The sequence below is a fragment of the Anopheles cruzii genome, chromosome 2, assembly GCF_943734635.1.
Source record: "Anopheles cruzii chromosome 2, idAnoCruzAS_RS32_06, whole genome shotgun sequence".
Classification (NCBI taxonomy): Eukaryota; Metazoa; Arthropoda; class Insecta; order Diptera; family Culicidae; genus Anopheles; species Anopheles cruzii.
In genome coordinates this window covers 2,684,390-2,705,983 of record NC_069144.1, presented here as the reverse complement: position 1 = coordinate 2,705,983, position 21,594 = coordinate 2,684,390, and the positions used below count along the sequence as shown (strand labels likewise).

At 52.2% G+C, this 21,594-nt stretch overlaps 1 protein-coding gene across 2 annotated transcripts; it reads left to right on the top strand.

The window, feature by feature from the left end:
* The first annotated feature begins 6,559 nt into the window (after positions 1 to 6,559).
* On the top strand, positions 6,560 to 16,862 carry LOC128277618 (chitin deacetylase 1). Of its 2 annotated transcripts, none has more exons than XM_053016099.1 (5): positions 6,560 to 7,111; positions 9,509 to 9,669; positions 9,757 to 10,006; positions 14,537 to 14,858; positions 14,962 to 16,862. In XM_053016099.1, exons 1-5 carry the CDS (start codon positions 7,057 to 7,059, stop codon positions 15,788 to 15,790), a joined length of 1,617 nt encoding a protein of 538 aa, XP_052872059.1. In that variant the 5' UTR covers positions 6,560 to 7,056; the 3' UTR covers positions 15,791 to 16,862. The 2 variants fall into 2 exon arrangements, with proteins under 2 accessions (XP_052872059.1, XP_052872060.1); XM_053016100.1 differs by having other exon boundaries at positions 6,560 to 7,122; positions 9,532 to 9,669.
* Positions 16,863 to 21,594: the final 4,732 nt, after the last annotated feature.

Sequence of the window (21,594 nt, the reverse complement as noted above, 5' to 3'; positions counted from 1 at the left end):
AGCCGCCGCCCGTTAAATCAACCACTTCAAGTTGTGCAAATAGCCCCGACCCCGGAACAAGAGATACTACCACACGGCGGGCACACATTAAAGCTTTCGTTCGCCCGACGTTCGGCCAATCCTGGTTGCCGAAAATCCATGCTTCTTCCGATAGTGATGGGGCGCGTGGCATTGGAAAGTTTTTGGCGGCCCGAGACGCCGGGAACCTCGGGGCAAAGTTGGCCCCTGGCTTTTTGGCCGCCACACGATTAACCTTGCGGACGATTGAGTTTCGATCTATCTACTCTCCTGTGGAAGAACAAGTGGATCTTTGTCAATTGAAAGAAGATTATCTTTGGGGCCATCGTTTCGAGCACTCGATAAAAGAAACGAAGTTTCCGAATAAGTTCCTCCTCCCGGAACAGCCAAAAAAGAATCGCGCGCCCCGAAAAGGGGCTCGTGTTCGGGTGTGAAGGTCATCAGAAGAACTGATTAGGAAGGATTTACTGGCACCCAACTTTTTCCCAAGTGATGAGACGCGGTAAATCGAGCGACCCCAAATTAATCTCCCGGGATCTCCCACCAGGGAACAATCGGCTTTCGGGATAGTTTTTCGGCTTCAACTGCCGTTTCCCGTATTGGCGACAAGCCAGTTTCGGCCGGCGGGGCTCGTGCTTACTTTATGGGAAATCAAACCCCCGGGAAGTCCCGGGGGACTTTTGTGACCGCGACGACTGTTGCCGTACGCGGGGTCCTGTTGGCGTTGGCGTTGGCTTCCCGTATCTGCAATGCGTATACTAGGCTGTTCATTAAGTTTTGACGTTCGATACCATAAGGCGCTGCTACGAATCTAATTTTTTTTTGTTATACTGGTACACTCTTCAAATGAACGTATGTAAAGTTTCATTTCAATCGGACACTTAGTTTTTTTTTTACAAGCCATTTAGTATCGACATGTCACATTCCTGTTTTACAGCTGTTATGACGTCATCATTTGATGAAAAACGTTTTCTGGGCACGATTTTTTTTTGGTTTGAAAACAGGTGGATGTCGCTAAGGGCCAAATCTAGTGAATTGGGTGGATGCTCCAACAATTCGAACTTTAATTCATGGATTTTTGACATTTTCGAAATGCACTTCTGACAGGGTGCATTGCCCTGATGCAAGAGGATGTTTTTCTTTTTCAAACCAGGTCTTTTTTCACAGATTTTCTCTTTCAGGTGGTCTAAAATGTGACAAAAATAATCAAAATTTATTGTTTTATCAATTTGCAAGTAATTCGCTAGCAAAATTCCATTCGCATCCTGCAAAACTGATGCTAACATCTCTTTTGGCAACTTCTGGTCGAACTCGTTTCGGAACCGAAGAAAAAGTTTCAAATCACTCCTTAACCTCTTGTTTTGATTCAGGATCATGGTAATAGACCTAAGCCTCATCCATAGTGATGATTCAATGCACAAAATCCACTTTATCCAATCGAAAACGCTTTAAATGGTGTCAACAAAGATGCATTCGAATGCGTTTGTAGCAAATGCGGCACCCATGTTGCAAACAGCTTTCAGGAACCCAAAACTTCAGTCTAAATATTGGTTATACTGCTCAATGAGTTGGCTAGGGATGGTACTTAATTTCTATCAGTGATTAGACGATTTTCGAAAACGATATCCTGTATTGTTTTACGATTTCCGATGTTGTGTCTGTTTTTTGACGTTTTTGACATGGATCGTCTTAAAGGCTACTACGACCATGTTTAAACTCAGAAAACCGCATTTTAACCACCTAATTAAAGGTAAAGAGTCCTTATACACTTTCAGTATTGGTTCATAATTTTCCTTTGCATTTAAACATTCTAAAAATAAAAATGAAATCACTGCACGATACTTGATTTTTTTCACTGTAAAACAGTAATGTGACACGTCGATACTAAAAGGCTTGTAAAAAAAAAACTAAGTGTCCGATTGAAATGAAACTTTACATACGTTCATTTGAAGAGTGTACCAGTATAACAAAAAAAAATTAGATTCGTAGCAGCGCCCTATGGTATCGAACGTCAAAACTTAATGAACAGCCTAGTATTTTATTTAAATGGTGGTGGAGTAAACATTGACCGCAGTCGCTGCTGTTGCTTCTGCTGCTGTGATAATGTGCAATGTGTAATAGAAGATGTCTGCCGATCGAGTGTGGCAGTACGAAGTTGGGTAAGTTGTTTATGCTTGCACCGGAGCGGACAAGCATTTTGAATACTTTATAATGGGGAGCATCTTGAGTAAATCCTTACTATAGTGGCTGTGGACTTTGCGCCCATTGACTTAAAAGAAAGAGAAATGGATTAAGCCATTCTGGAGTTATCGGAACTCCTAGTTGATGATACTAGGCCGGAGTTAGAAGAAAGGTAGCCAGCCACTGGGCAGATATTGATATCGCTCCGCCATTCAACTGGTAGCCAATGATCTCAATCATGTGTTATGAAAATTATTTATTCGCCTCCTCTGAAGGGGTCCATAAATCTCTTTTATACACCCTACGTGTTTCGGCTTCTTGCCACACCCAGCACGTGTGGTGAGCAACTTTTCACGTGAAGCATAATGATACAATCATCATGCTGGTCCGAGGTCCTCTTTTTGGCATCCACCATTTCACCACAAAGTCTCAAGTGGCCGGCTCTGAAGTGGCCGGCCACTTGAGCTGGCAAAGCACTCAGGACCGGGGCGGAGCGTTACGTAATTTGAAGCACGCAAAACACCGATGAATTGGGCTACTACTCCTGGCCACGGTAGAAGACTCCAGAGCTGAAATAGAGTCCCCCGGTCATGTGGGTCCCCCGCAATGGAATGTTCCCGGTGGAGTAAACAGCCGGATGTGGGCGCACCGGATCTGTAGCACCACGTGGCAGGTAGGTAGTTCGGAAAAAACTTGATTCAATTATCGAGGGTCATAAATAATAGGGAACAGGAATTTATGGAAACACAATTCGCCACACTGCGCCCCACGCTGCTTATGTGGTGGTGGTGGGAAGACTACAAAAGCTCGCCCACTTCTTGGCCAATCGTTTGTTTTTCCGGCGCCCCTTGTCTGCGGATCTGGAGATAGACGGGAGTGCTTCTTTGTTCGTTAAAAAAAATGATGGCTTTTCACAGTTTGTTAGATGGTTTTTGGTACATACAGCATGATGCAAGGGGTCGTTTTGAGTATGGATTGTTCTCTTAACCAAATGAAAATAATCTCTTAATACCATTTCTTCGCTTTAGATTCGGCCAGCCCTATTCCTCAAATTTGATGATATCCTCAATCCAATTGATGTGCGGCGTAACGGCCGATCGATCTTGATCCACAATCCTTCGTTCTCATGTTTCAAGCTTAGGTCACTCAAGTAATGATCTGCGACTGTCACAGATTTCCTTGCATCTTCAGTGCGATGGTCCCAAAGGCAGCACCGGCAGAAATATCGTCGGATCGACGAACTTTGCTATCTTCACGAGAGCAACGGAGTTTCGTCCTTCGTCCTTCACGGGAACATGTTAACATTGAAACGGTTTACAAGTTATCCTGTCTTCTTGTTGGTCCATCCATGTTGTCTGACTTACGTGCATAGCTCAGCTTTTGGTTCACGACTCGTTCGATGCAATCTAAATAGGGATTGTGTAGACTTATTGTAGACACTAAGATCTCCGCTAGACATGTTGTTGCTCCGCTAAATTTATCATCCTCGTCACTGCCGAAAACTGTGTCTTCAACTCGTACCATATTCGGGGCACAACTGCGTTGGAGAAGTTGGAATCGAAAGATAAAGTTCTTAGTTCCGATCCACGAAGATTCAAAGATAGATAGACAATGCAGGATAGTACAACTATTAATACGGCAGCACATTATGCTGCCCTTTCTCTAAAAGAATGATTGCATTTAGTGTCCCTTCGAAGGTTTTCGGTTATCCCTTGAACGGCTGATGCCATCGCACGCAACGCGTTGAACGCAAGCTCTCGGCGTCTTGTGTGCAAGCCACTCACCCGAAAGCTTTCCGACAAAAGCTCCCTAGAGCCCCTCAAAATGGCCGAATGGACAGCTGGATACAAAATCAAAGCAAAATTCCTTCTGATCCGTGATCCGTGGAAAATTAACAATTAACCTGCCCCCCGGTTCATTGGCCCGCGTCTCGAAGATCTGCGCATCACTATCACTTCCTAATCACCGTCGCCGATCACCTTCAACTCGCTTCTTCGAAGCCGCCCTCTGAAGAAGCCCCATCGAAGAAGTTCCCAACCAACGGAACGGAACGGATGGTCCGATGGTGCCATCAAAACCATCTATTTTATGACCCCGGCCCCGACGCGCGCGCCCGAGAAACTACGGGAAGCACAACAGAAAATAAAACCAACCACGGATGCACCCAACGGGCGCGCGCGCGACTCGAAACGCTCGGATAATAAAAAATGATTTATGTCACCACGGAACGGCGGACGCGAAGCGAAAACGAGAACTAACCGAATCTGTCGGATTAGCATAATTGTTGGGTGGTGGCCAAAACACCCACCGGGCGATAATAATCGCGGAACGATTTCACACTTTTGCCACCGGTTTTCTCGAACCGCGGACCACCACCATCCAACGGTCCGGTAAAAGCTCTCTATTGCACATCGGCCACATCGGGTCGTGGTGGTGTAAGGTGGTGCATTTGCATTTCAAATCGGAGCATTCGCGCGAGCGAAGGATGGATGCCAAAATCCACGCGGAGCACCACTAGTGTGGCTTCTAATTTTAGCGCTCGACCATTCGGAGCGTCTGGCTAGATATTTTTGTGGACCGTCTTGGGGCGATAAAAGTGGGCAGCAACAACTTGCTTGGCGCCGTGGGGCCCGATACGCGATCATAATAGGTTTCAAGGTGAACCATGTCTCGGAGTGGCGCCTCTTTTCTTCTTCACCGTTGGCCTTGATTGTTGCACTGAATTTGGAGCACCGAATTGCACCACACGGAGGACGCCCGCCATAAGGCTTCCTGAATTCCTGATGGCCGTGGCTAGTTCCTAGATGTTTACCCCGTTTCTCCGCTTACTGGCCCGTGCTAGGTCAACTGCACAACTTTCATCTTCGAAGCGAAACCTGTTCGAGGACTCCCTGCCAATAATGATGCTGCTGCCGCCAGTCAGGGTCAACGCGGTACGACGGCCTCGCCAAAACCGGGACGATCGTCCTTTCCGCGTGTCCGCGAGAGGAACCTTCTTTTACGATACCTGTGCTACCGGTTTGCGATCCACTTCGATCCAGAATATTGGTCACCCGGTCCGGGATACGAGGATTCAACATGGGTCGTAGACAGGCTAAGAAATTACGAGACACCGGGCTGTGGACTCTGGTGGGGCCAACAGAAAAATGTCATCGTTCCCCATCGGTCATCGGGCCGTGCAGATGATGCACGAATGCGCCTCGACTCGATTTAATATTCAAATGTGGCTCCTTCTCGCCGTCACACAATTAGTGGCCGGTCAATGTGTAGGGTCATTACAATTCGAAACGGGTTGGCGGGCATGGAATGCCTAATCGCGTGCTGCAGGAGACACAGGGAGAGAGGGAGAGGATTCGTTGTTGGTGAAGTAACGCCACATCCGCTAGGGGCCTCCGTGACACAATGGGAGACACGGCTTCGGGTTCTCGACCAGGATTCCTGTGGCTGTTTGCCATGTAACTTTTATTTTATTATCCATCAACAGATATGCTTGTCTAGTTGACACTCATAAATCGCTCGTGCAATGCATTGAGCATAAATAATGCATGTAGCAATGCATAAATACTCAACTCATTATATAGTCCGAAGTTTCCAGCTTCAATTTCGAGGAACCAATCAGCCAACATTTCTCGGTAGCATCGACGTTTACGGCGGCTCCTTCTTCCTTTTTGAAAGAAAAATTGGCCGATGATGCCGCCAGACCAAAAATTCACACCAAACTCGTCACTCGTTATGTGAGTGTATTGGCTTCTCTTGCACAACGTGTGGGTTTCCCGAGCCCCAAATGCGCCAGTTTTGCTTATCAACATAACAACCGAGGTGGAAATGAGCTTAAACGAAGTGAGCTTTTCAAATTGAACAGTTTGATTTGAAGATTCACTCACTTACTAAACTAAAATTTGCTAAATGAGTTTATTAAAAGTTTACAATTTCTTGAATAAAGTTTGACGTTTTAAAAGTCAAGTAATCGGCAGTTTAAAATCCAAACTCTGAACGAGACCCAACAGCAGGCCTTTGAAGTTGCCCACGTGAATTGAAGCCATCACAGTAAGCTTTGGGTGTTAAGTTGATGGAAGGCCGAATATCGCCCTGAAAAGGACACTCCTCTCTGTTGTCCTGAAGCTGGACCGAATCCTGTGGCCGGGCTGCATGTTTCTGAGGTCCTATTGTTTCACGGCCTCCGGCTCACTCACTGCGGGCTGGTCGATCGCCTCGATCGCCCACTGGGCACTCACTCGGGTCGCGCCGACGGTAACTCACGGTGCGATTTCCCCTCCGAGCCCCGTGAGTGACTGTAGGGCCGGACCGTGTCGTATAAAAGCGAGCTTCCTGAGCTGAGCGCTTTTGCGTTTCATAAAAGTCCGTGCTCCGCGCTCCGCCGGACACTTCGTTGTGCATTTTTGTTGTTTTTTCGTGCTGAGTGTGTTGCGATTGAGCAGGGAATTTGGACGACCGATCGCGCGGAATCGGTTCCACGGCCCCCAAGACACACGATCCGAGCCACGATCACCGACGTCGTGTCGTCTGTGTGTGCCCCCCGAAAAGCGAGTTCGTTCGTTCGGTTTGCGCCCCCAAACTATACGGAGCTGCAAACGGTGCACCGTGGCCGCAGTGAAATCAGTGTCTCGACCGCAGTCCCAGTCGACGGAGGTTCCATTAGCTGCTGCTCAGGCCAAGCAGCCTACAGAGACAGAGAGAGAGAAAGAGTCCGTTCGTCCGTGCCGGGGTACCGTGTGTGTGATGTGTTAGTTGCGCTTACAGTGCTTAACTTTCTGGACCGCGTGTCCCCGCGAATCCTCCGTGTTGAGTAGTGTGTCCTGCGAGTGCAAAAATCGGCCTAGAGAGACAGACTAGAACATGGTGAAGACTCTGGCCTTAACTGGCATTCTGGTGGCGCTGCTAGTGGCATCAGGTAAGGCCCGAGCTTTTACTTTCCAATTTCAACAGGCTTCGGAACCGCGGAGAAAGAGGTCGCACCCGCTGACGTCACCAGGCGCAAATGCAAATGCAGGCGAGGCGGTTCTCCAAATTGCCATCGGACGCCCCGAACCCAATGGCCCCGATTATATTATCGATAGACACCCCCCCTCTGTTCCCCTGGCAGCTGCACTTCCGCCCAGGTTCGAAGAAACAGTTACAAAACACGCGCCGCGCCTCGATACCGGATATGGAGACGGCGGTCGAGGCCCAGGTGATAACATTATACAATCACACGGCGCAGGCACAGCATCCCCCCCGATCGTGAGCGGCCGGTTATCATCGGCCACGGATAATGGCCGCCATCTTCGCCTGCCCAGGAGAGTGGCGTGTGTGTTGGCATTCCACAGCTTGGCCTGCGGCGATCGCGGGTTTTGCGATTTCTTCTTCAATTTCTGTTTGTTTTCTGCCCCTGCGCCTGTCACGTTATTACGTGACAATGCAGCCGACCCACGGGGGACGCGAAATGTGAGCTCCTGAGGCGTGGGAAGGCCCAAAGGGCGAGACATTTCGAGCGGATCAGCGCTGATCTGCTCAAGGCCCCTCCACCCGGTGGTGAGCTTTCCAATCCGGTCGGATTTGGCCAGCGCACTTGAAAGGAGGAGCCGTTGCCAAAGGAGTGTAACTTCTACCACACCTGACCCGCGCGCCCGCGGCGCTGCTCAGTGAGGCGTGCCAAGATATTCTCTGCGGTATGTGGCTTGGTGCATTGGCGGCGTGACTTCTGGTGCTGTGCCCCCCCCCCCCCCCCCGTACCTTTCTAAAGGCCCTTCGCACCGGCGTGTCCGCGTGCCCTTCGCTCGTGCCCATCTTCGGTTACCCGGTGAAGCGGTTCACGGAAGGTCTTCTTGCGTTTTGTTGCGTCCGGTCCGGGTAATGAAGCCGACTCTGCGCAATTACTGTGAGTGTCTGTTGGGGGGTTGCCTTATTTTGCGCCATTATCCGGCTTTCCGATCGTTGCATAAGTCACCAGTCACCCCGGCGGGGACCCGGAACGAGCAAATCAACCCGGGGACCCTCACGAGAGCCCCGACGTTTTTTCCGCGTTCCGCGGCCACGCACACGCAACCGTTCCTTCGAGAGATGTGATCGATGAACTTCCTGCAATTATTGGGGGCGCTCTGGATGCCAATTTTCACACTTTTCATCGATCGATCGATCGTTGGGGGGCCGAGACCGAGATCAACCCACAAGATCGGGCCGCGAATTATTTGCTTCGATGAGATCGTCATAATTGCGCCATCGAAAGGCCCGCAGCGTGCGCTGATGATGAAAGAGCGCCCGTAATTGCACTGACTAAAAGGGGAAGAAAAAAGATCAACTAAACGCGAACGTTGGAGCCGCCGGAGCATAATGGTGATCATCATAATCACGACGAAGACGCCGACGACGACGGCGTGGAAAATGATCACCCCGTCCGATGGCGCAACGTTTTGGGGGTGCTCCCAACCCCCGACTAAATGTCAACTCGCGCCTCGCCTCGCCTAGCGTTGCTTCGCCTTTTCGGGGCGCGCTCTCTATTGGTTTGCGAATCGAATGCTGCGTGCCGCGACTCGTGACCATGTTCGCGCACCGATCGACGACTTTATGTCCCGCATCAGCCACCCTCACCCCTCGAGCTTCCCACGAATCGAACTGCATCGCTCGATCGATTCCGAAAATCGAAAATAACCTTTTGCCGCCGCCGCCGCCGCCGCCGCAGAGAGACCTCCGACTGCGGCCTGGCCTGGCCTGGATGGATGGGGGCATCATCCGGCGGCGCCACGATATATCTCACTCGGCTTAACCTTTTACCTTTCCGGGGGGCCACCTCCATTCCTCTCTCGCTCTCTCTCTCTCCGGCGCTGACTGCCCCGGGGATCATGTTGCGCCATCGGAACTTCTTTGGCGAGCGCGCGCGCGCATTATGCAGATGAGCTCACCCCGTGAGTGGGTCCTTGCGCGCCGCGTGTCCATTACGACACTACAAAGTGCGCGGCGCACTGACTGCGATTAATGGCCGCACGGTGCACCACGCGGTGCAGTGCGGCACTAAACCCTATTTTTCGGAGTTCCATCCAGTTCCATCGCGCCGATCGCGATCGGAGCCTAAAAATAAACACTCGGCCGGCGGCCGGCGGCCGGGAGGAAGGGGGGAGTGCTCAAGGCGAACGCGGGTTAATTGGAGATGATTCTTCTCCCCGCTGGACACCGGAGGCCACAGATAGTGTGGCGGGTTAATTGTCCGTCCGGCACTCCGCAGCTTGCAGCCTTCACCGGTGCAATTATGCACAGCAGATGCACTTACTCTATCTAACCTCTCTCTCTTTCTTTCTCCCTCTCTCTCTCACAGCCACGGCCGAGGTGCGAATCAAGCGACAGGCGGAAGAGACCACCAAGAAGGAAGAGTCATTCGAGAAAGAGCTTTGCAAAGACAAAGACGCCGGAGAATGGTTCCGGTTGGTGGCGGGCGAAGGCGACAACTGCCGTGACGTGATCCAGTGTACCTCGTCGGTAAGTGTGTGGTCCAGGGGGGGAAACATGGAGATCGCGGCCTTCAAACTTCACTCCACTCCGCTCTCTCTCTCTCTTCGCAAACAGGGACTGCAAGCAATCCGCTGTCCCGCGGGGCTGTACTTCGACATCGAGAAGCAGACGTGCGACTGGAAGGACGCGGTCAAGAACTGCAAATTCAAGAACAAGGAGCGCAAGGTGAAACCCCTGCTGATCACCGACGAGCCGCTCTGCCAGGACGGCTTCCTGGCGTGCGGCGACGGCAACTGCATCGAGCGTGGCCTCTTCTGCAACGGCGAGAAGGACTGCACCGACGGCTCGGACGAGAACTCCTGCGGTAAGCACGCGCCCATGCAATGTCCCCCCGCCCCATGAGGTGGTGCCAAAATTAGCAGACACACACCTGCCCACACAGGCGGGTGGCCTAGGGGCGATCGATTTGCATAACACCCCGAAACGAGATTCCTTTCGAGAGTGTTACGTGGTGCTAAAAAAAGCTCCACCGTGGCCGACGGCACTCGTCTCGCGGCATTCCGTCTCGGATCCAGGTGGACGTCCTTGGGAGGAGCCACCTCTGAACCAGATACGCACACACGCACGCACGCACTGAATTGCGGTCAGAGCGCGGCCCTATTTTTGGGGGCGCCTCCGAAAAAAAACTATTCGAACTCCGGTTGACCTTGGCCGGCGCAGATCGTTGTGTGTTGCTAGGCGCAGGATCTCGCGTGGCATCTTCACGCCGATCGACGGCCACGTGGCGCACGAGTCGCATGGGAGCTCTATCGGGGGGGTGGGTCTGCGTCCAATTTCTCTTGGCCAGTCCGGCAGTCCGAATTTCACCACGACGTCACCAACTTTCCCTTTCACCCGGCGGTCGGTTGCGGGTCGGAAAAGAAAGGACCTTTTCACCCCCGAAGTCCCTTTCCCTTTCGATTTCTTTCGCGCAGCAGAGAAGTGAAGTCGCTATTTTTAGACCCTCGGCCATCGGCGCAATTGCGTGCCCCGTGTGTGTGTGTTTGTTTTTGGCCAATACAATGGTCAGGTGTGTTGGCGCTTTCACATTTTGCACCTGGCGGCGGAGGAGAAAGGACGTCCGGAGCTTCCGGGAGCCGCCTTCGGATGCTGGCCACTAGGATCGTCGTCGTCGTAACGTAGATCTTCGCAGATGGCAAAGGTTATGTTTGGGATCGCGCGCCGACTAAGGTTGAATTACCGAGACACACACACACATGGCCACACTTACGCAACAACAGCCGGCCACAATGTCACGCCGCCCAGGCCACTTTGGGCGCGTGCGGCCATTTGCCTATTTTCATCTCGCCAGGCGTGAAGGAGAATAATTATGTGCGCATATTTTAGACCGACCCGACCCGAGAGTGCGCCAATCTCTGCATCTTAGCCGGCCACGGCCGGGAGATGAGCTCGCCGAGATACAGAGCGAGGGAGAGAGAGAGCCGAAGAGCGGGCCGACACCGAGAGGTGCTTTGCATATAACACATGGGCTGAAAAGTTCCGGAGCTAACAAAGAAGAATACGACTTTGTTTGGTCAAAGTTGGCTTTATTCATCAACGGCGTCTCCTTCAAGAGCCACACAATCATTCCAGCGCTGATCTGACGTTTCCATTCTGCTTTTGTAAAACGATTTATCGTTTGCCTCAAAGTAGGCTTCAGTTTCAGCCATAACCTTTTCATTCGAACAACTTTTCTTTCTGGTGCCGTTATTGGAGCTTTCAAACGTTCCAATAACGCTATATAATATTCACTGTTGATGGGATGTTCCTTCTCAAGATAGTCGATGAATATCAGACCACGCACATCCCAAAATACCGAGGCTATAGCCTTTCCAGCCGATTGCGAGTGTTTTCGGGCGCTTTGGACGAGGTTCAGCAGTTGCTCTCAACTCAGATGGCGATCGTTTTGATTCTGGAGTAAACTGATGGATCATTTTTAGTATCTTAACAATATCAGCTAACTGACGGTACTTCGCTTTTTCGATCATTCAAAACGATTTGGTGGATTTTTATTATGTTTTCTGGTACTACCGCCTCATTTGGACGTCAACTGACAGTGCCCGTGATGTCAATGGTTGCTATGATGACTCTTAGCCGGACTGCTAAGTTTTTCTTCTGATGGCGCGGAGTCTTTATACCGCTTTTCGCTACTTTTTCCCATCAAAAGGAGCAGTGTAAAATTACGACGAAACTGTTTTCGATCCATTATTTTGAAAAAAACAAAAAAAGATGTCACTCTAAGCCTATGCTCTTATCTTACGAGTAGAACATCATGAAGTTTGAACGACTTTCGTTCGAAGGTTAGTACTAAAAAAGGCTGAATGTAATAAGACCTGCATCATCTATGTGTTAAGCTCGGAACTTTCCATCCCATGTGTTAATTCCCAGTCGCCCGCAGCGTTAGGTTTGCCAAAAATTTGCCACCAGCCGGCCACGGGCACCAGAGTGACGTATGTGGCGTGTAATTTCTCTATCAATTGCCGCGACATGCCACGAAACAGGTCCCCTCGTTCCCTCTCCCTCGATCACACATCGATCGATCGATGGCCGCTCGGGCCGGAGTTTAGGTCAAGCAGAGTGAGCTCCGGCCCGGCTCCGGCAAGTGTCGAACCGGTCCGGACCCTCTGTGTGTGTGTGTGTGGCAAAGCGGGTTTGTAGGTTATAGGCGGCCAATCGGCGGCGACCGGGGGGGCCCACAGAGTGTATGTCCCATGTGTGTGCAGATTTCTTGCCACAAGACCTCTTTCGGGCCGGGAGGCCTCCAAGTGGCCACCTCTCGTGCGCTCTCTCTCTCTCTGTCTAGCGCCCGCTTTCAATGGCGTAGAAATGGTTACGCAATCCCTGGTTACTGATCTAGTGTCTAGTGGTTGCGATCAATCGTCAGCAGACACCCAGACACACGCTCCTCGCGGTCTTGCGCTTGCTCCGTGTGGTTCAACCGGTCCCAGCTCGGGGTTGGACACTCCGCCACTCCGGTTGGGAAAGGCGAACAAAATGTGACACGACGAACCGGGCAGAGAACGGGACGCTGCCCGAAAAAAATAACAACGCCGCCGTGTGGCCAGAAAGCAATTAACTGTGGCCGGTGTGGCCGTGTAGGGCCCAGCGGCGGTTGCGACAGCCCAGCGGTTGGCGGATCAAAAGGTGGCCACGATGGCCCAAAATTCGTAACCTCAAATTCTTGTGTGTGTGCCAATCGATTCTCGGGCACGCGGCCCAGACAGAGAGGTATCGCGTGACGCCACGACACACGACGGGCTAATAGGGTTATTTATTGGTTATTTGCACAGCGCGCGTCACGCTATCCGGCCGCGCCGCGCTCAGAATCGATTTGGTCCGGCTCTGCTTGGTCCGACTCGGTGGCCCACATTTTCATCACCCACCCAATCCTTTGGGGTTTAGGCCAGCTGGCCAGCTTGTCAGTTGAAACTTTTGAGACCCAAACATGTTAGACTTGGAATCTGTGAACCAGATATAGAGGAGTTGCAGATTGACAGACCGAGACTTGGTAGTGCGCCACTTCCTAGTCGGTCGAGACTTCCCGATCGGACCATTCGGATTAGCATAGAGACCTTGTTAGATCCCGGAGGCTGGCCGTCGCTAGAGTGCGCCATCAATCGTCTGCCAATCACAGGTGGACCACTTGGATCCACTTGCTCCGTGGCGCGACTGGTGACCTTCGCCGGGTCCAGGAACACTGCGCCACCTCGCTTACTTTGTTCTGGCCTGTCGGTGATGTGGGGAAAAAAGTGGTTCTTCATGTGGAACTCGCATGGCCTGGCACCTCTAAGGTAGCCCGGTGCCCAACCAGGAAGCGACCAACTCGGTGCCGTGTGAGTTGCCACTTAGACCGGAGCCGCATCTGAGCGTGGCGATGTCGTGGCAAAACGACCACGACACAACGGCGCCCTTCCCTTCCGTATACGTCACGGCCCAGACACCTCGGTCGGGCGTAGTGCGTGCGTGTGTGTCGAAGTTCCACGTCGCGCGCCATCCAAGCCTGGCGCGTTTTTTTGTTACGTTACAGCAGCGTGTCCGGCAAACAGGTTTCTTCGCTCTCTCGGGGTGGTCCCGGGGGGTGGTGTACCCCCGCGGGCCCCACACACATACGCGCGTCAGACGGGACGGGGCTAGGCCTTCCAAACTGGGCTCGTTATCGTGGCCACGCGTCGTGTCACTGCATTTTCGGTCCGACCGGCATCACCGGGCCGGGTGACGCCGGGAGTTGCGCCGGGAGGTGAGTCCTCCGACGCAGTGCGCCGCAAACTTTCGCTTTGCGTAATCGGCCCGGGGAGTGGACGCGGCCACAGACACATGCGGCCGGGGAGGAGCCGGTTTGCGACCTGCCGAATGAAAGTGAAAAACCTGAACTCTCCGGAGGACACAAAAACTAGGCGCCCGTCCCTACCCTGCCCTGGTCGGACCCTGGTGGTGGGGTAATCAAATCGGTGTGATCTTTACGGATCTTTCACCACGGCACGGTGCGCCCCGACCCTCGCCCGGGTTGGTATGTAAATTGAATTTCACTCTCGATTTCGTTGGCAAACTGGAATCCGGTCTCGGGAACATGTTTTCGACCGCCGAGCAACGAGCGTAGAAAAACAAGCTCCTCGCCCAGGAGGCGCCTCCCCCCCGGGGGTGGTTGCTAGGTTACCGTAATGAGCTACTAGTTGGCTTTGTTCGAGGCAGCTCGACCTTTCTTGAATCGGTTATCTGAACCGCAGCAAGTCATCGCTGTCATGTGCGGTTCCTTTGACAGCTTCCCGCCCGGTTCCGGGTTCTCTGTGCGATCGATCAAATCATGAAAGCCTTTTAACGCCTTCGGAGTGACTTCCGGTTTCCATCCCTCCAACAGATATTGAAAGCGACCCGAACCGTGCGCCACCATGCGATCCGACAGTGTGCGTTCTGCCGGACTGTTTCTGCTCGGAGGACGGCACGACGATCCCGGGTGACCTGCCGGCCAAGGATGTGCCGATGATGATCACCATCACGTTCGACGATGCGATCAACAACAACAACATCGACCTGTACAAGGAAATCTTCAACGGGAAGCGCAAGAACCCGAACGGCTGTGACATCAAGGCGACGTACTTCGTGTCGCACAAGTACACCAACTACTCGGCCGTCCAGGAGACGCACCGCAAGGGCCACGAGATTGCGGTCCACTCGATTACGTAAGTAGAACCCTGGTAGTGGCGCGTAGAACCCGCGTGGTAGTTGGCCATATGACCCAACGGCATTCAGGAAAGGTTCATTGGCGGGCTCTTCCGGTCGCAGGCACAACGATGAGGAGCGCTTCTGGTCGAACGCGACCGTGGACGACTGGGCGAAGGAGATGGCCGGCATGCGGATCATCATCGAGAAGTACGCCAACATCACGGACAACTCGGTGGTGGGCGTCCGGGCGCCGTACCTGCGCGTCGGTGGCAACAACCAGTTCACGATGATGGAGGAGCAGGCGTTCCTGTACGATTCGACCATCACGGCGCCGCTCTCGAATCCGCCGCTCTGGCCGTACACGATGTACTTCCGGATGCCGCACCGCTGCCACGGTAACCTGCAGAGCTGCCCGACCCGCTCGCACGCCGTCTGGGAGATGGTGATGAACGAGCTGGACCGCCGGGAGGACCCGACCAACGACGAGTACCTGCCGGGCTGTGCCATGGTCGACTCGTGCTCCAATATCCTGACCGGTGACCAGTTCTACAACTTCCTGAACCACAACTTCGACCGGCACTACGACCAGAACCGGGCCCCGCTCGGGCTCTACTTCCACGCCGCCTGGCTGAAGAACAACCCGGAGTTCCTGGACGCGTTCCTGTACTGGATCGACGAGGTGCTGTCCAACCACAACGACGTGTACTTCGTCACCATGACCCAGGTGATCCAGTGGATCCAGAACCCTCGGACAGTGTCGGAGGTGAAGAACTTCGAACCGTGGAGGGAGAAGTGCGTCGTCGATGGCCAGCCCGCCTGCTGGGTTCCTCACTCGTGCAAGCTCACCTCCAAGGAGGTCCCCGGCGAGACGATCAACCTGCAGACGTGTGTCCGCTGTCCCAACAACTACCCGTGGGTGAACGATCCGACCGGAGACGGGTTCTTCTAAGGTCGTCCGGGAAGGGGTCGCCCCTTGACCACCCTTTCCTAACCCGCCCTGATCCCCTAGTTGGGTTGGGCCTGTTGTCCTTCTTCTTCTTCCTCTTCTGTTCTTGTTCTGGTAAACTTTTCCAACCCCTTTCCGGGGTCACTAACTTCGGACCCTCTCTCTCTCCTGTCTTCCGTTCCGGTGAAGGCCACCATGCCACCCGGATCCTTCCGGTTCTTCGCGTTCGCGTTTTCCATCCATCCATTACTTCCTTTAGTAGCAGGAGTCCCCCTCTCGGTCTTGTCCACCTTGACAGGAGGGCGCACCCGGCAAGGTGGCCATTTTAACACACACACACACACACACATGTGTCTCCGTTCGTTCGGAGCACACAAAAGGCGCTCCATGGCGTGGCGCGGCGCGTACATAAAATGAATGAAACCGAATGCGCTGTGGATATTACAATGTATGTATTTTTTTGTCGTTTATAATTTAATTTAATACAAAATATGAACACACACACACGGATGATGTGTCGGAAAAGTGTCGAAAAAATACAAAACAACCCAATTGTTCACACAACCGGTACAGCGAGGGGCTAAGCGGATTCAGATCGATCGATTCGAAACCGCAGGCTGCGGTCTGCCTTCCCCGAAACGCCCCTCTGCGGGCCACCCCACGAGATTGACTTTCGATTGACTTTAGGCAGCCTTTTTTCCCCTTTTTTTCGTTCTTCTGTGTCTCGGCTCTTAATGTGTAAATACTGTGGTTAAATACCCTGACTTAGTTGTGTAAGTGACTTCTGTGCCGTGCACCGCACACGGTCCGGTCTCTTCGGCGCCACCTTTCTAACCCCGCGTCTCGACTTTACCCCGCCAGCCACACCCGCCAGCGGGACTAGCTTCTCCCGTGGCTACGTGGCACCCGTGGCGAGGTTTTGCTGTTGTTGGCCCCCGAGAATAACAATGCGAATAACAGCCGCCGCCGCCAGCACCTGTCCCATCTCCCATCTCTCAAAACAAAAGCCCACCCCACGATCGATCGACTGACGCAAGCGAGCAGTGGCTAAGAAAAGACAAGAAATAAAGATTGTTTGAGACAAAAAAAACACTCCAGGAGTCATATCACATTCGTTTATTGAATTACACTTCGAATTTTCTTTCCTCGCCCGGTTCCAATCCCCGGTCCAAGGTGATCCACTAATCATCCACTACACCGGTATGCGGTCGGCTGACACACAGGTTATGCTGTGTGTCGCGTCGCTTGTCATCGCCGTCTCACCCCTGGGGGCCTCCTCCTCCGAACATGCCGTTAGACAGGGCTTAGGTGAAACCGGAGTCGCACGGTTGTCACACGACGATCCTCGCACCTCGATCCTCCCGTGTCGGCAACACCTGCAAGGGATTTGGAAAGGCACCCAAAAGCTCGTAGGCAGGTTTCGTCATGTCGGTGTCGGGCCACGTGTTTGATCGCCATTTTAAGGGCGGGAAGAATACACACACGTCAGTGAAATTCCGATCCCCGTTCAAGGCCAAAGCTCGTTCGCTCTGGCTCCTTTGTGTTCCACACACACACAGCTTTTTTCTTCTAGTTCTTATGCTAACGAGCTGTCGACACGTCGATCCTTTCGATCACGGAACCACCGAAGCCAGCTAGCATCGCTGATGAAGATGATTGAATGACATTCGAGAAACTGTGGGAAACACTCCCGAAAAAAAAGGGTGCAGCAAGTGCAGTAGGCTGTGACTTCGACATCCCCCGCTGGGGGGTACACATCGTGCCAGCGAGGCTTTCGAAAGAACTCACCTTAAACACGGCGCCTTCGTCGATCGATGGCACAATGCTGCCGCGATGATGCGGGTTTTTCCCCCGCACGAGAGCATCCGCCTCAGGCCAACACACAACGCCGCCCCAACACGGAGGCGCAACCTTCGACAGCACAAGCTGCACCACAAGGAAATCAGGGATCGTCTAATTAACCTCTCTCTCTCGGCGATGGCGATGGCGACGTTCGACGACGACGATGTTGGCGTAAGTTACACCAACCAGGCCTACTACGACGACGTCTACACACATTTCTCCACCGCCAACTCCGCTCCACGGCCACCTGGGGCGCATTCGAAGCAGGCAACATCAAGGTGCCTTCACTTGGAGTCGGCGAACCGTTATACGCTGGGTTGGTCAATAAGTTTTGCCGTTGGAGTAAGTGAGAATCTGGAAGAGCTGAAAAAGAGGTTCCACAGCAGTTAGGACCTCATAATTTCATTGAAAACCCTTTCCATGCATGCTTTTTTAAGGTCTGGAAACAGATGGATGTCGCTAGGGGACCTAATCTGGATTTTTGCCATTGCCAAAATGCTCTAGTGACACCTTCTTGGACGATTTCTGGACACGAACTCGTTTCGGAGCCGAAGAACCAGGTTCACACCGCTTTAAGGCCTCTTGTTTTGATTCAGGATCATTGCGACAGCTTTCTGAAATTCAATACTTCAGTCAAAATATTGCTTACAGTGCCCTATGAGATGCCTAGGACTTGTACTAAATCTCTTTCAGTCCCTCGATGATTTTCCAGCACGATATCCTGTATTTTTTCTACGAGTTCAGGTATTGTTACTGTTTTTGAACATTTTTGACGTAGTTCGTCCCCAAGACTTATGGCTTGTAGACAAAGAATGAATTGACAGATTGATATGAAACTTCGCATACGTTCATATGAAGAGTGTACCAACATAATACAAAAAACGCCAGCACCAGCGCCCTCTGATATTGAACCACAAAACTAATCGAACAGCCTGGTAAGCACACCCCGCCTGGCCGGGCCGAGCTGGGCCGGGTGTTCCTTTCATAATTCACCGTTGCAGAGCGCGTTTAGGTCGCGGCGATGTCGCTGTTGTTGCGGAACGCCTTCATCGCGCGCGCGCACCGTGGAATGCCGGCCCCCGGGTGGGAGCGCCTGGGGGGGCCGTGACAACAAAATGGTACAAATTCGGTACAAAGAAGATTCCGACGCAGCCCAACGAGGCTAGAATGGAGGAGGCGGCAAGCCGGCCAAGCCTTTATCGCGATGACAGGCAGCTCACGACACGGTATATGTCAAGTTCGTGAGCCGCAAAGGTGACGCCCCGACGCGGCCGGGGCTTGCGAAAGTTCGTCCAGCATCCTGCGGGCCCGTCCCGGATCGTGTGCTCGCTGTCGGGACCCGCCGCCGGGAGATGTAACTGCCGATAATTTTCGCGTTTGATTACTGGTTATCGGAGCAGGCGCGCCAGTCGTCAGTCGTGTTAATCCAATCTTAGCCAAATTAGTCATAGGCCTCGGACGGACAGAGAAGTGCATTCCCAAGAGAGTTGCGGAACGCGCTCTAGAGCGCTCCGGGAAGTGTTTGGACTGCGGTGGTGACCTCCAAACACACCTCTCCAAGCCCAACGTTCTGTCTGCCGCGAGCGGGAAGTGCCTTTAAAGAAGCAAAAAACCGTTCAACCATTACGCCATTCTCGTTCACGCCTGCTCGGGCCCCGGGCATTTCGAACCGCATTCGGCGGTCTGTCAATTGACCTACTCGACTACCGACCAGCCGGTGGACCCCGTCTACCGCCTATCACTAACCGGAGCCAGCTCGGGGGCGTTGGAATCCAGTACCGTTCTACACCGGCTCTGGCGGCCCCGGACAATTAAGTCGTATAACTGTTTGATCGAATTAGTATTCCACACCGATCCCCCGGTCCTGGGGGCGGCTCGACAGTCTCGTGTCGCTACCGTAAGTGGCCGCCGAATGACAATCGATTGATGGCGGCCGGAATGGTACCCGGCACGGTGGCAAATCGTGGCAATCACCACCGCCGACCGACAGACTGAGCACTTGAGATCCGATCCGGGCTAACCGGTGGAAGCCTTTTCACGGAGCCATTAGGTGAATTGAAGTGGTTACCATTACACCACTTTACAGAACATTGAGACGCTGATCAAACGAAGTAGGCGACTGCTAGGACCAACGAAACGGACCGTACTTCCTGGCAGCGTAGTGAGGAATTCCAAAAATGCTCTCGAAGGACCCGCGAATCTGACAGCGAGAAAAATGGCCACGGGCCCTCAGAGTTACGACCCTTTGTTCTAACCGGTCCTACGGCTTAACGTTCTGCTTCAGATTTCGCAACGGAACGCAGTCCGGCGGAGCGCAAAACGGAAGAGAAAAGTGACCGTTCGAGTCGAAGACCGGGACAGGACACAGCGTGAACTTTTAACCTTGGAGGCCCACGAGAGTGAAATCGAAACGGCCGAAGAACGCTCATTAATTTCTCGCTGCCTTTGCGCTGCCTGTTTCAGTTTCCAGTTCCGCCGCGGGTCGTAAACAATAATTGATGGTGTGCGGTGTGCTGTTGCTTGTCTGCTGTGGGCGCTTACAAGTGGCCAGCATTACGCGGCAGTGACTTCAGCGCAAACGCAAACAACGCGACTACCGCGCGAAACACTTTAAATCTTCACGTCGGGTCGAGTCGAGGATCGAAGGCTCGCAGTTATGCACCGGCATAATTTGGATTTCCGCACTTACGAGCGTGTGTGTCGGAAAGGGAGGCACAACGAGAAGGCTGAACAAACAGGGAATTCTCAGTGTCATTTGTGCAAATCGCCAAATACCAGTTCTCGGGGGTCGGTTGAAAGGCAAACCGCAAAGGCGCAAACCAAGCGCAGCATTTGGAGACCGTCGCACGCTGTACATACTTTGCGCCAATGAGCCAATCGATCAGTCTTACATTGTGTATTGGGGCTTTGAATTAATTCATTGAATTTTTATCCGATAATTGTGGCCTAGCTAGAAGCGATCCAATCGGAGATCCATTTTCAATACTTTCATAAGAAGTTAACAGCTGCCAAATCGTTACGCATTAATTGGCGTCGATGGTGTTGTCCATTAATAATTTCGTTATTATTTAAAAGCTCATAGTACACCATACCTTTCATATCTCACCATATGTATAGCATCACCATATAAACCTGGTTCATCAGGCTGTACCCAGGGCTTTTAGCGTTTAGGATTCTCGTAATAAATCCTTCTTTCATCACCAGTGATGATGTCTGACGTGCATCCTGTTTGAGCACCTCTACATCATCAATTTTTTTTCGGCAGTCCAGATCCAGTTTCTTGGTCTTGCAAGCCAAAATCACAATCATTCTCTCGGCAAGACCATGTTCATCATAAACATCCATTAAAATAAGATGGTTTTCGGTAGCACATTTCTTCGATTTGAAGTAATGAAGAAGTATTCCACGCATAAAACATTTTACTAGAAACGAAACTCGACATTTTGAGATGCATAAAAAAACGGCGTTTTTAACCTATACTGCGTTAAGTGCGTAATGACAGTAACTGTCAAACACAAATTTCAAAACAAAAATCTTCAGTGAGTAACGCAAGTAACGCAATGCCTTAGCTCTGGAGCTATGGAGAGTCAATGGATCTTCCAGAATCCAAGTTCAGCCAACGATTGCTGTCTTAAACACTCGCAAAACCGTGAAGGTTTATTTGATCAAAGTCTTATCTCTTTCCCAACGCCGGCGCAATCCGATACCGTGCGCTAATCGAACGTGAGACATCGATTACTAGATGCACAGTCGTCGAATGTCGAATCGCCGTTCGTCGGAAAGTAATGCACGAATCATCGATTGACCTAAAATTTGAGGGCAACTCGAAGGCTGAGGGCTCCAATCCTTGGACGCTTGGAGTGATTGGTGATCTGCAACAGCAAGTGTTGGCTCTCGTCTCGATGTCCTCGCCCGGCACGGGCTTATGTACGCTTTTGTTGCTCCATCATCATCATCAGTTTCGG

Excerpts from the sequence above, each read along its gene's own strand:
- LOC128277618 (XM_053016099.1), top strand. The coding sequence starts at position 7,057 with ATGGTGAAGACTCTGGCCTTAACTGGCATTCTGGTGGCGCTGCTAGTG. Across the intron at positions 7,112-9,508 it reads GGCGCTGCTAGTGGCATCAG|CCACGGCCGAGGTGCGAATC; the intron begins GTAAGGCCCGAG and ends TCTCTCTCACAG. Across the intron at positions 9,670-9,756 it reads TGATCCAGTGTACCTCGTCG|GGACTGCAAGCAATCCGCTG; the intron begins GTAAGTGTGTGG and ends CTTCGCAAACAG.